At 34.3% G+C, this 13,092-nt stretch overlaps 2 protein-coding genes across 3 annotated transcripts; both read right to left on the reverse strand.

Moving 5' to 3' along the window:
- Nucleotides 1-265: 265 nt before the first annotated feature.
- Nucleotides 266-3,422, reverse strand: LOC113707626 (rho GDP-dissociation inhibitor 1). The gene is made up of 5 exons (XM_027229889.2): nucleotides 2,875-3,422; nucleotides 2,715-2,781; nucleotides 1,446-1,664; nucleotides 1,223-1,347; nucleotides 266-583 (listed from the first exon to the last, which is right to left on the reverse strand). Exons 1-5 carry the CDS (start codon nucleotides 3,163-3,165, stop codon nucleotides 500-502), a joined length of 786 nt encoding a protein of 261 aa, XP_027085690.2. The 5' UTR covers nucleotides 3,166-3,422; the 3' UTR covers nucleotides 266-499.
- A 2,311-nt stretch (nucleotides 3,423-5,733) lies between these two features.
- Nucleotides 5,734-8,976, reverse strand: LOC113707916 (uncharacterized). 2 transcript variants are annotated; one of them, XM_027230312.2, is made up of 3 exons: nucleotides 8,605-8,976; nucleotides 6,335-6,547; nucleotides 5,734-6,232 (listed from the first exon to the last, which is right to left on the reverse strand). In XM_027230312.2, the coding sequence occupies exons 1-3, from the start codon at nucleotides 8,803-8,805 to the stop codon at nucleotides 6,011-6,013; spliced, it is 636 nt and encodes a 211-aa protein (XP_027086113.2). In that variant the 5' UTR covers nucleotides 8,806-8,976; the 3' UTR covers nucleotides 5,734-6,010. The 2 variants fall into 2 exon arrangements, with proteins under 2 accessions (XP_027086113.2, XP_027086114.2); XM_027230313.2 differs by having other exon boundaries at nucleotides 6,349-6,547; nucleotides 8,605-8,943.
- Between the last annotated feature and the right edge of the window lie 4,116 nt (nucleotides 8,977-13,092).

Here is a 13,092-nt window from a genome sequence, read left to right on the forward strand (position 1 = left end):
TGCAATATGGACAATAATTGCAGAGAACCTGGATCCGCATGCGAGCGAGTACCGGTAGGTTATTGCAGTTTCTAACTCCAATTGTTACTTGCTCTTCCCCAGAAAAATAGGTCAATGAAATGTCAGGCTGGGCTACCAAGGAGAAGTCATTCCTCTTTTTAAGATTGTAACAGGCCAAGCTTAAGTTTATTGTGAACAACACTTCAAAAAGGGAAAAAAAAAAAACGAAAACAAAACAATGACCTTACTTGTACCAAGAGAATGATGAACAACAATCTAGAAGCTAAACACTTCGAGCATCAATCAATCAATCATTGACAGATTTTCTTTCTTCCTCTCTTTTTCTTCTCCATTCCATTTTTTTTTTTTTTTTTTGTCGATTGCTGTCTGTTCTCTCCTCCTTCCTCGAGAAAGTTTGAAGAAAGATTGGCATAACTAAGCTACAACCCAAACAGAGCTACATTCTGCGGCAAGGAAACTAGATTTCCAGCAAAAAGCATCAATTATTGGTTGCCTGCCACTCTCTCTTGATTTCAAATGTGTAGTTGATCTCCAAGTAGCACTTATTATCATCATCAAGAAACTGTACCAAAAAAGAAACAGAGAAAAAGACAGGAAGCAGGTTAGGATAGCAAAAGGATTAATATTATTATTCCTCAAAATGGCCTCATTGAACCCAAAGAAAAGATGCATGAGTTTCAAATAAAGCCAAATTTTCAAAATCTCATTATCTGGAACTTCATCTTTACATATGCTCAGCTCAGTTGTTGTCAGCATCAATTGTCGTCAAATAAAGATCTTGGATTTAGCATCAAGAGAACATTTTGAAGTAAGCTGTCCTTAAGACCTTACTTAAATGCTTAGAGCATTAAATGCAAAAGACAGGGAAAAGGCAAAAGACAGAAGATGGTCCCCCAGTATTCAGTTTAGTTATCCCACCATGTGCAAAAGTGATCAAACTGACATTGATCCATCAATCCACCATCAACAATATACCAGAGGTGGCTGCCACCTTAATAATTCCCACAACCAATTGAAAACAACCAGTCAAATGGTGATTATGTTTAACGACAAAGAGGGAATTCTCATTGCAGCAGAAGCTATTCAATGTATAGTAGCAGGACTCTGGGGAAATACTTTCTCCGCCCCTTCAGAGTTCAGGCAGTTACAAATGAGTAATTTGAGCTTGCAGAGGCAAAATGGAAAAAAGTCCAAAACTCACCTTTGTTCGAGCTGAGTATGATCCTCTTGCAAACATGCCAGAAGGGGTTGTCTCTTCTGGCATTTTATGTGTGTAAGGTTCTGCCTGCGGACTGAAGGTTCCTATCATTTGTTTTGTACTGTCCACTGAAAAAAGAGTCATAAAAGCATCAAGATTCATATGAGAGCATCAACAGCCTTGACATTTTGCGCTACAGTATTCAGAAAGGGTAAGGAGAGCGTACCTTTAATACCAGTTTTCCAAACTGCATTTGTGTATTTGAGGCCTGATACTATGTTATTGTTGACCTGGAAAGTGAATTCGAGGCTGTAACGGCTGCCTTCTTTCAATGCAAACCATGGCCCTTCTGGCTTTCCATCCTCAGGAATCGGAAGAAAAATATCAGATCTTCCAGGAGACTTGATTGCAAGACTTAAGATCCTCACTTCAGGATCCAGAGTCTCTATAATATCAAGGCCGTGAGAAAAGAAGAAATTGTAAGAAATGCATTCAAGCAGCAGATTCTTATTAAACAAAAACAGCATTCATGCTGCTCATGAAAAGCACATTCAAAATTTGCATTTGTCCCATGTGCTGCCGAAGTTATTTATGTTGCAAAATAAGAAATGATGCGGAGCATACGGACCGGACGAAGAAAATCTATCATAAACATTTTAAAATTTTGAAACCTGTTTTAATGGCCTTTTTTCTCATTACAGACATTTGAAGCATAGCAGCAGAACTTTAAGCCTTTTTTTTTTTTGAAAAAAAAAAAGAAGTGGACGTGATATCACTTTGGTTCGTATGTTCAAAATCGAATCTCAAGCAAATAGTGAATGAGAAGCACAGGTGCTTTAACTTTATATGACGCGTACATTACTTAAAATGATTGCGATGGACAGGCTTTACCCTGCAATGACCATCTGAAATTACCCGTCTTTGTTTGATTAAAAATTTAATCTTGATACAGTCAGAAAACAGCACCAGTTTAACACAGATCGGCCATCTACTTATAAGTTTCTGAAACAAACGTGGCATCCATTAGTCAGGGAACTTCAGCCATCAGACAGAACAGGGACTCCTTTTTATCCCCCAGTGTTCAAAATTGTAGCGTTAACTCAAAATTCGAATCTTCTTGTCTGAAGGGGGAAAAAGTTCGCTCATATCCTGTAACTTTATCTTTCTATAGTTCCTTCCTTAAGGGACAAAGCTACTATTTACGAATTACAGAAATCAAAATCAGGCTTTATAGGTTTACAGTTTATTGTATTGTGGATACAAATTTGTTGGTCGTGACAAACTACTGAAAGCCAGAAATTTGGCAAAATTATGTTAGCAGATTTGAATTCTGTGATAAATATCTCTAGCATGTATCTTCATTTTCACCGGAAAATGGGGTTGCAAATGGAACTTAGAAGATGACAAATTGAACTGTCTTTTCGAGTCAAATGCATCTGAATCCTCATGTATGGAAAAATTCGTTCAGCAAAGATAAAAGCAAGAACACATTTACCTCCAACAGAATTGATATCAACACTCCCGAGGAGTTGCTCCTTCCACCTTCTCAAACTCTCATCATCCTACACTTTTTGCAATACAAATTATCAGACATGAGACAGAAATGCCGATTAATCAGGGAAGACAAGATGAAAATAATTCGAGCAAGGACAGACCTTATCCTTCTCTTGAAGTTCTTTGAGGGTAAATTGAGGGCCTAATTGTATATTGGCATCAGAATCTTCATCCTCCTCGTCTTCCGTGGTATAAATAGAGCTCTCACTCATCTGCCTGTTGATTTTTTCAACAGATTCTTGCTCAATCTCAGGGTCAACTGGCCCCGTTTTACCAGCATTAGTTCCTGGAGCAGGACTTGTTCCCCCATTCTTCTCATCCCCATTGTTCTTATCATCAAACCCCATGCTACTACTCTTGGAACTTGAAACAACTCCAACAGCCAAAGACATTAACAACAACAAACCATTCAACAAACAACTAATACAAGCAGAACCTCCTCCCCCTGTCAAAGGAAAAAAAAAAGAAAGAAAAGAAAAGGAAAAGAAGGCCACCCCTTCACTCCCTGAATTCAAATCACAACAACCAGAAGAGGATAAGAAGAGGGGGACAAAACAGGAAGAATCTCCTTCCCTCAATGGAAACAACAAATTGAAAATGTCACGCCACGGATAGAGAAGGGTGGGGTGTGTGGAGGGGCGTGGTGGGGGGGGGGGGGGGAAGGTTATTCTTTAAGCTAAGAAGTCAAAAGAATCCAAAGAAATGGTGAGGAAAGGAAGGAAACAAACTGGGGTGGCAAAAGAGATTTTTAAGAGCAGAAGGCTTGTTGCTGATATATGTGAAAGTGAGAAAGAGCGGGGGCTGTTTGAGGAAATGGAAGCAGGGAACGAAATGGTCATGTGGTGATCCGGGCTTGCGAATAAATGAAAAAAGTAATGAATGCGAGAGAGAAAGAGAGAGGTGGTGAGATCGTGAAGGTCACTTAGTGGCAGTAGGTTTCAGGAAGGCCACGATTCGAGGGGGCTTCTACACATATGATATGAGGACAGCCTCGGATTGGGTGGACGATGTTTAGTTTGTTTGACCCCTTCTTGTTGGACGACTCCTAAGTCCTAACTCCCCTCTTCCTCAGTCTTAGGCAGCCTTCTTAATGCTTATACACTTGTACTCACTCACTCCCGAAGAAACTCAACTCAAAACAGAACAGATTACTGCAATAAACACCTTTTCATCACATAACTCATCTGCTTTTTGTCAAAGTTTAGGTGCACTGTAATTCATTCCAATCCAAGTCGTAATCTCTTACTAATGGTGTAATAATCATCATCTTTTACTAAGTATTATTTTTTTTGGGGGGGGGGGGGGGGGGGGTGGGTGGGGGGTGAGTACAAACTGCATAATGATCTGGCCGCTGTTGGCCATTGATATCGCCACACATTCATACCATCAAAGATTTTTGGTTGATATCATATACGGCCGTACCCTTTTTAACACTACCGGATTTTTAACACCGGCTCATTCAACGGAGCGACTAATGCTGTCCACTCAATGCTGTTGGCAAGTACACAAGGACAGAAAGACCCCAAACAAAAAATGAAAATGCCTTTTGTTCGATGCGTGTACCATATACAGTACATCTCTAGATTTTAATAATACCTTGCTTTGACAAGAAAGAACCAAACTTTTTTAACAATTGGAAGTTGGCACTACTACTGCTTCCTTCTTTCTCCTTTAATTAATCTCAGGCGAGAATTTCTGCTACAGTGAAAACTTAGCAGTCCAATGGGAGAATGGATACCATTTTTTGCTTTCTGTGTTAAGCTGCTCTAAGATTATCCTATTATCCGTCGATCGCATTTTTACCTCTCAGAAACTCTTCAAAAAATGCAGCCTCTGCCAAAGTTTAATTGTGTCAATTATGCATTATAAGTAGTACATAATTTTATCTTCATATTAATAGTATTGTCAAGCACAGCAGATGAGCAGACTTCCCCAGAAATAAATGACAAAAAAATTATTTGTTGGGCATTACCAAGTACAGACACCAAAGTACACCAAAACTGCATTGGACATCGAACTGTGGAAAACATATTACTGCTAGTTCATTTTTTCAAGTAAGGTTAGTTGGGTCGGTAATCTATCCGCCGCTATTTTCAACTGCAATGATCAAACCGACTCATCTGCAATGATCAGTAACCCGAGAACGGCAAATTCTTTTGCAGCTCCATTTGGTAAGATTCGGGACATTATATGTCTCTGGAGGGTTAAATACTAATAATAATAATAATAATAATAATGACTTCTCGGATAGAGGTCATTTGTACAAAGTTGCCTCGACTCGAATCACTGGATGCCCAGCCCCAGCAGACGATGATGATGATGATGATATAAACAGATGCAAGAAAAGGAGATCTGCAAGTTTGCGAGGCGATAATTGACATAATTAACTGGCCCCATATGATTCAAATTGATGTACCATAACTGTTAGGTTGACTAATAATTTGCCCGGTTAAACGCTTACGCTTGATGAAGCTTTATTAGTTCGGGCGCATGATTGATGTTGAAACTTTACATTCGTCAAATCCGCAGCATAATCAGGAAATGTAATCAATTTCGCCCCAGGAACAAACTTCAGGGTCAAGCGTATTCATGAAGGTTGGATGATTTTGTGTTTGTGTGGTTTACAACAGCTTCCCCTTCAATTCACTCCTCTGCTACTGGATGGAATAGAGAAATATTATTGAGACGGGGTGAGGTGGACAGCTTACCGAATAGCTCTTTATGCATTTACTGTAGAAAACGTTTCCAAATTTGAAATGTGTGGAGATAACACAACAACACAGACACCATCATCAGCGGCACTGGGAATTTGAACATTAATTTGCCTGGTTCGGCATCCCATATATCTCATGTTTGCACGTACACATTAATTTGCTCGGTGAAGTATCATGTATTTTTCATGTCGCCAATCCATAAATGCATGAGCCGATTTTCTTTTGAATTGGTACAAAATTTTAGGATTAGAGAGGCAAATTCCACTAATAACTTAAAATAACGACAATGAAAAGCCATTTGCGTTCAGCTTGATTGGGAAGATAAGACTTCACCATTACAAGAGACGGAACTGACCCTATGAGCCTTCTGTCAGAGGACCAGGGGCACCTAGCAGGGAAATCCTATTTGCATAGTGGTGCTATATCTTCAGAAAAAAAAGTGACAAGTATCTTAAAAAGACCAATATAATTAAAGGAAGGACTCTTAGAGAACCAAAATTGCTGTTGCAGGCGGACCAAGCAATCAACTACTTCCCCATTTCTTCATTACATTCTCTCTAGCAGAAACGGGGGCAGAAATTTGCCTCTGTTGAACTGTACTAACACTAGGATTTGTAACTGAATTTAACTTTTCCCTGACTAGAGTTGTTAAGAAGGTAAGCCCATTCCTTGTTCCGCGCAGAAGAAACAACAAAGGATTGAGAACAACGGCAATCATCAGATCACCCTTTGCAATAATCAGACACTGCAGGCATGTATAATAGGGAATTAGAGATATGATATGTAGATAAAGAAAAAACTTTGTAAAAATAGGAACAGTGGACAAGGAACTAAATCAAATCCTTACCATAGCAATAATACCTAAAATTGTGAGACTAGTCTGCTGCGCCTCTTCCCAGAAATGGTCATCGTCAGACCCACCAAACCATCTAAACCAACCTCCTCTCCCAGAATTACCTCCTCCACCTGCCTGTTCTCTTCGCTTAAGTTCTTTGTCCCATTTCTCAAACTCAGTCTTTTTCCCTCTGAGGGCACTTTCTAAAGCTTTTCTAGCCTCCTCCTGCAGAAGAAAAGGATGATACAAGGCAATCAGATAGGATAAGACCCAAAAAAAATAAAAGGCTGAGAAAACGAAGAAAGAACCAATGAACACAAAAGAGGTCATTCAGGTAGTTTTTAAGGATCACTGCAACCAAAAACCTCTATTCCAATTTATCAGACTTAGAAAGCAGGTCATCATTTTGACAGAGCATTCCTCGAATTTTGTTTGCATAAAAATATACAATTTGCAAGACAATGAGGTTCATGATTCATCCCTTCACTGCTCCAAGTAGACAAACAAGAGAAGAAGGTGTTCGATCCAAATTTATCCAGTAAAAATGGAAGATTTGTCACATACATTTTTGCCAACATTTAAGGGCCTACTTTGTGGATTTCTTAACACTGAATTTGATGCTGATCACAATAGAAAGATGGAAGAATGGCATCCTCCAAGTGTTTTAACTGATCTAGAAGGGAATGGAGAAAAAAATCATAATTAAACAAACCAATTGTTACATCATTCAAAACTCCTCACCCTGAAACCAAAAAGTTCAGTACCATCCACAACACAAGTCTAATCAGAGACAAAATTAACTATCGATCATTGAGCAACATGAAAGAGTACTTCCCTGCAGATGCACTTGCAATTTGATCTATAACATCTAAGTGATTAGCAGCAGAGTACAGAAGCAAAATAGAACAACTTGACCAAATACCACTAAAATTAACAGAATAGGAGTCCAAAGAAAAAAAGAATGCCAGGACTGAAGCAGATCTGTCAATTACCTTATAATGCCAGAACCTCACCAATCATCATAAATGACTTGTAAATTTACAATACAACCAAGATTTTCTGCTATAAGGTAGCTCAAAAATCAGCAGTCCGGATTACTATAAAAGCTATTAATTATCTGAAACCAGAATTTCCAATAGTGGCTAATCATTTTCTTTTCATGCTTTCACTTTCAGATACGCAACTTTGGAAGAATCACCAAAAGGCACAATGCATCATGGCAATAACTTCATTTACTTCCAGTGTGTAAGCAGGACTAATTGTTAAACTAATGATACCTCACATATGATAAATATTACTGTGAACAAATATTCACACCACTCATGGTTTGGACTTTGATTCGAAATCTGGTCCACTTTTGCACTTGCCACCCTCCCCCAGTCTCCATCTGTCAGAAGCAGTCCAATAAGCCAGCAAGAACAGAAACATTAAATGGCTCGCATCAAGTCTAACAAACCATACGCAGGTCGTATTGCTTGATCACCAACCATTCACCTCCAATATTCACATTATATTCCAAAAGGCTTCTTTTTTTTTTTTCAATCGTCTTCTTCTGAACCTACCAAAACTTGTATCAAATGCACAAAGCAATAAGGTCAAGTTTACCAATGAGATTTAGCTACGTGGTACTAGAGTCGTCTCCAGAGCTGTGATATCTTGAGTAGGAGCCCTAGCTGGAGCCCAATTTTCCAACCCAAAATGAAAGACAGCTCTCAGGTTGGTTTTATACATGTCACTCTGTGTGTAATTGATAGGAGGTCAAGTTTACTACTTTTGAGGTGTTCGCCATATTCTAGGTTAAATGCTTCATCAATTAGTTCAATGTCATTGCTATATTAGTTAGTCCTAAAGCTGAAATCTTCATATTAAAAACATCCTCAAATTTCAAGAAACCCTAATTAAAAGAAACATTAACGCGTAAAAAATATCCCTTTCCAACGTTTCAAGACTTCTATTTTAATGTTTCACTGTTAACCCAAAAACCAGATTAGTAACAAAATCCACCCAGAGCGTTTAACTCCAATAACACACTTGAAAGGGAGGAAAAGACAACAACGGAAAAAATTTAATGAATAGCTGAACTTAGACAATTAGTCCTGAAATATCTTTATTTGAACTAGTATGAATTACACAGAACTATTTCCATGACTTCTCTTGCAAATAGTTTGCAAAATTTAGTTTGATAAATTCTACTGACAGGGTAACACAAACTATTCATTCAATAATTTATTCTCAAACAACAAAAGGGAAAATAGTGGAAGGTCTGAGAGGGGATGGGATACCTGTTTGCGATTGTTGGAAAATAGGCAAGAAAATCTGCCGTTGCATTGGAGGCTGTGCTGAAGAGATGCCCAGGTGGGGTTGACTCGTGCTGAGTTGTTGCAGCTGGTTAGTTGATTGCGAGCTGAGTTTTTGCGGGGCGGTGATGATTTCCGGTAGTGCACGGTCGGCAACGGAGGCCGCGGGCTCAGAACCTGCGCCATTGTTTTTCTTCCCGGTACTTTGCGTTGATCCCTTGTACAGATGCTCGCATGATAACTTAAGGTCCTATACGCCGTCGTACTTGAACGATATTTTCTTTTGTTCTTTCTTTGTTAGATTAATAGTAGTGTAATACTACTCACTATTGTTACCGAAAAAATAATGCTACTAATAAACAAAGATTTATAGTAGTACCACCCTTCTAGGATGCATCGGTAGCACTTTTTTTTTTTTTTCTTGATTCCCCCATAATTTTGAAAAAATGGAAAAATTTGCCCGAACCAATTTGGCTCATGTATCGAGTCTCAATAAGTTGGAATTAGGTAAAATCAAGATACATTTAATCGCTAATATTGGTAAAGCAATTTACTAATGCATATTAAAGTAAGATTATCTAATACCAACCAAATCTCCAAAATTACTTATAACAATATTATATATCCCGTGCATATATATATATATAGGCACGCACACACATATACATATGTGCATGTATGTGTGCATAAAACTACTAATAAGTTATCATTAATGAACACCAACAAACTATAATATATTGATTATTGACTAATTTGCTAATCTAATATATGGAATTAGAACCACTAGGGCTGGTCTAGCGATCAATAATAAGCTCTTAAAGTTCATTCTAGTGTTAGATTCAATTTTGAATCTTAGGTCTAATAGCTAATGATGGGAAGGGTAGTCTGATTAACTTCTATTATCTCAACTTCTCTCTTGGGCTAAATATTGTATCTAAAATTTGAGACACTAAATATTGTATACGAAAGGTCTATAATCTTCACACTTTCCTCTTGGACGAATTTGGATGCCTGTTTATACTTTAGCTTTCTTGTTTAAAAAAAAAAATTTCTCCTGCCCCTTCCCACTTTCTCACCCCCACCTTTCGAATTCTAAATTTGGCAACATTGCAGCGGGGAAAAATCTAAAAGCCCTTCCCTAATCATTGAGAAATTTGGCTTGAGTATGCATTTTGCTGAAAAAAATGGAAATTTTATTCATTCCCAAAACTCGTTTGTAATACTTTGAATGACAATACTTTAGTAACGATAGTTATGGTAACGAAACAGTTTTTACCTAAAATAACAAGTTGTTGCACTTTTAGCAACTATTTGATTACTTGTTGGACCCATCCACCTAAATAAGATAATACCTAAAAATATAGAAGTAAGTTTCTCATCTAAAATAGTAAGTTAACCTTAATAAATTAGTAATTTTTATACCTCAAAAAGTAAATTGGAATAAAGATTAAACTTGCTTTTGAAATAAATAAATTATTACTTTATATCCCAAACTTACTTTTTAGAGAATAAGTTTAGTTCAAGTAACAGTAAATTTTCATACATAAATAGTAATTCTTACTAATAACATGGTAAATTTGATTAATGATCAAAACTTACTGATTTTTGGAATACATGTACAATTTTACATTAAAAAATTATCTCAAACTAGTATTAGGAAGTTTATTTGAAATAATGATAAGATGTTTATAAAACTTAGTACCTTAGTTAGTAAGTATAATAAATGATTATAGGTATAATTTAAAATTTTTTTGTATTCATATATTTTAAAATACTATGAAAAGTAGTTTCACTTTTCAGATAACCTTGTAAAATATGTAATAAAATTTTGTCATATTATAAGTTTTTAATCATTTTCAATTTTTGAAAAGTTTGAAAGTTTGGATAACAATAACAACAAATCTTCCCAGTTATATAAAGAATATCACTTGTTTATATATCACAATTTTTATAATTTAACACCTATGAATATATAAGATGATAAAGTTTTAATAAATTTACATCTGGGACACAAGAATTAATAAGAGTTAAAGCCCAAACAAAATGAGAAATAGTATAACAATAAAAATGACAAAATTAGTATAACAGTTAATATAAGAAAATCAGTATGATTTGGACTTTTTTCTTTGGGAGATTGTTCATAAAAATGAGATCCAACAATTAAATGAAAATCACTTACACATGTAATCTATTGTATAACTTAAATTAAATTCAGTTCAAGCATAAAACGGTCCAAAAATAAATAGTACACTATGATACAATGTTATTTTAACAACAAATTTTTTTTTACTGAAAGTCTCAAATATTCATGATATACATATGAGAGATATTTTACCGTATTTGTATCTAACTGTAAGTACAAATTTCATTGCCGAGAATAAAAGACATGAAAACTTGCACAAATATCAAATTTATTAAATCAAATAATAAGAGAGTTACAATCTCTAAAAATTCTTGTTTCTTTTGATAATTACAATCTCTAAAAATTCTTGAATCAAAGAAATTAATCTCCTAATCCTTCTTCAAAAGCACTCCTAATTAAAGCATAATAAAATCAAGTTTTTTTTTTAACTTTTTAATGTAGTAGTTATGTTTACTAAAAAAATTAGTAAACCATTCCTACAATGCATTGCTTCTCCTAAAAGTACAATATTTTGTAAATAAATTGAAATAATTTTGTAAAAGATTTTATGCATTTTCACTAATATAATCAAGAGAATTTTGCACCTTTAAAATATAAATAGAAAGAAAGGAAAATGGTATGAGTATAAAGGTGACCAAATGGAATATATATCACATCATGTGTTTAGATATGATTTGTTAAGTAATTAGTAATTTAGTCTTGGTCAATATATGATGCATATTGATTTCTTATAAATAAAAATATAATTTAGCAATTATGCACTAACAGAATTCATAGTTTGAATGCAATCAATTGAGCACCTATTTTCTTTTTAAGTAGCTATTATTTGTTTTATTAATTAGGTTATATATTTACATGTAAAATAACAACAATAGCATGCTAATCCTCAGACCAACAGAACTTCAATTATTGTTAACTAAACTAATTTTACATTGATAAAAATTAGTGTAGAAAATGAAATGTTAATGGCAACAATTGGTAAAAAATAGCAATCTTTTAATTTTGGGAAAATAAAAAATAAGTTGCCAAAATATTTCACTTTTATTTTAAAAAAAATCTCAACTTGTTAATTAATTTCAAAATGATTTTATTATAAAAAATATTCTTCCTCAAATTAACATCAATGATTAGACATGAGATACAAATATGGAAAAAACAGAGATAAAAATATGGTAAAATATCTCTTATACATATATCATGGATATTGGAGACTTTTGGCAAAAAAACTTTTTGTTGTTAAAATAATGTGGTATTGTAGTGTGCTAATTATTTAGGATCATTTTGTACATGAACTAAATTTAATTTAAATTATACAATAGATTATATGTGCATGTGATTTTTGTTTAGTAGTTGGATCTTATATTCATAAACAATCTCAAGAGAAAAAAAGTTCCAGATTATACTAATTTTGTTATACTAATTCTGTTATTTTTATTGTTGTATTAATTGTTACACTATTTCTCTCATTTTGTTAGGTCTATATTAATACAAGTTTAATTCTTATTATTTCTTGTGTCCCAGACAATAAATATATCAAAACTTTATCCTCTTATTATATTAATAGGTTTTAAATTATAGAAATTACATAGATAAGTGATATTCCATAAATAACTACGAAGATGTGTTGTTATTATTATCCAAACTTTTAAACATTTCAAAAATTATTCAAAATTATAATATGACAAAATTTTATTATTTTATAAGGTTATGTGGAAGGTTAAAATATTTTTCATAGTATTTTAAAATATATAAATACAAAAATTTTTTAAATTATACATATAATCATGTATTATACAAGTATATTTCGAGTACTTACTAACTAAGATACTAAGTTTTAATCATTAATAAAAACATTTTATTGTTATTTAAAATAAACTTCCTAGTATTGGTTTGGTATAAGTTTTTTAAGCAAAATAGTACATTTGTGCCCTAAATTACTATTTATGTATAAAAAACTTACTATTACTTAAACTAAACTTACTCTGTCAAAAGTATGTTTGGAATATAAATTAGTAATTTATCTCTTTACAAAATAAGTTTCATATTTATTCCAATTTACCTTTTGAGACACAAAAGTTACTAATTATTACGGTTAACTTACTATTTTAGATGAGAAACTTATTTCCTTATTTTTAGGCATCATCCTATTTAGGTGGATAGATCCAACAGGTAATTAAATGGTCATTAAAAGTATAATAACCTGTTATATTAGGTAAAAACTATTTAGTTAATAGTTACTACAGCATTTTCCTACTTTGAAAAGCTTATTAACAGTGTAAACTAAATTTGGAGGATGAACTGAAAGCTTTCAGTGTGAGGTCCATGCACAA

The sequence above is a fragment of the Coffea arabica genome, chromosome 9c (genome assembly GCF_036785885.1).
Source record: "Coffea arabica cultivar ET-39 chromosome 9c, Coffea Arabica ET-39 HiFi, whole genome shotgun sequence".
NCBI lineage: Eukaryota > Viridiplantae > Streptophyta > Magnoliopsida > Gentianales > Rubiaceae > Coffea > Coffea arabica.

Bases quoted from the DNA above. Each gene is read 5' to 3' on its own strand.
- LOC113707626 (XM_027229889.2), bottom strand. From the start codon at position 3,165: ATGTCTTTGGCTGTTGGAGTTGTTTCAAGTTCCAAGAGTAGTAGCATG. The intron at 2,782-2,874 runs GTCTGTCCTTGC...CAAAAAGTGTAG, and splicing joins AACTTCAAGAGAAGGATAAG to GATGATGAGAGTTTGAGAAG. The intron at 1,665-2,714 runs GTAAATGTGTTC...TTGATATTATAG, and splicing joins TGATATCAATTCTGTTGGAG to AGACTCTGGATCCTGAAGTG.
- LOC113707916 (XM_027230312.2), bottom strand. From the start codon at position 8,805: ATGGCGCAGGTTCTGAGCCCGCGGCCTCCGTTGCCGACCGTGCACTAC. The intron at 6,548-8,604 runs GTATCCCATCCC...TTTCTTCTGCAG, and splicing joins TTTCCAACAATCGCAAACAG to GAGGAGGCTAGAAAAGCTTT. The intron at 6,233-6,334 runs GTAAGGATTTGA...ACATGCCTGCAG, and splicing joins TTTTAGGTATTATTGCTATG to TGTCTGATTATTGCAAAGGG.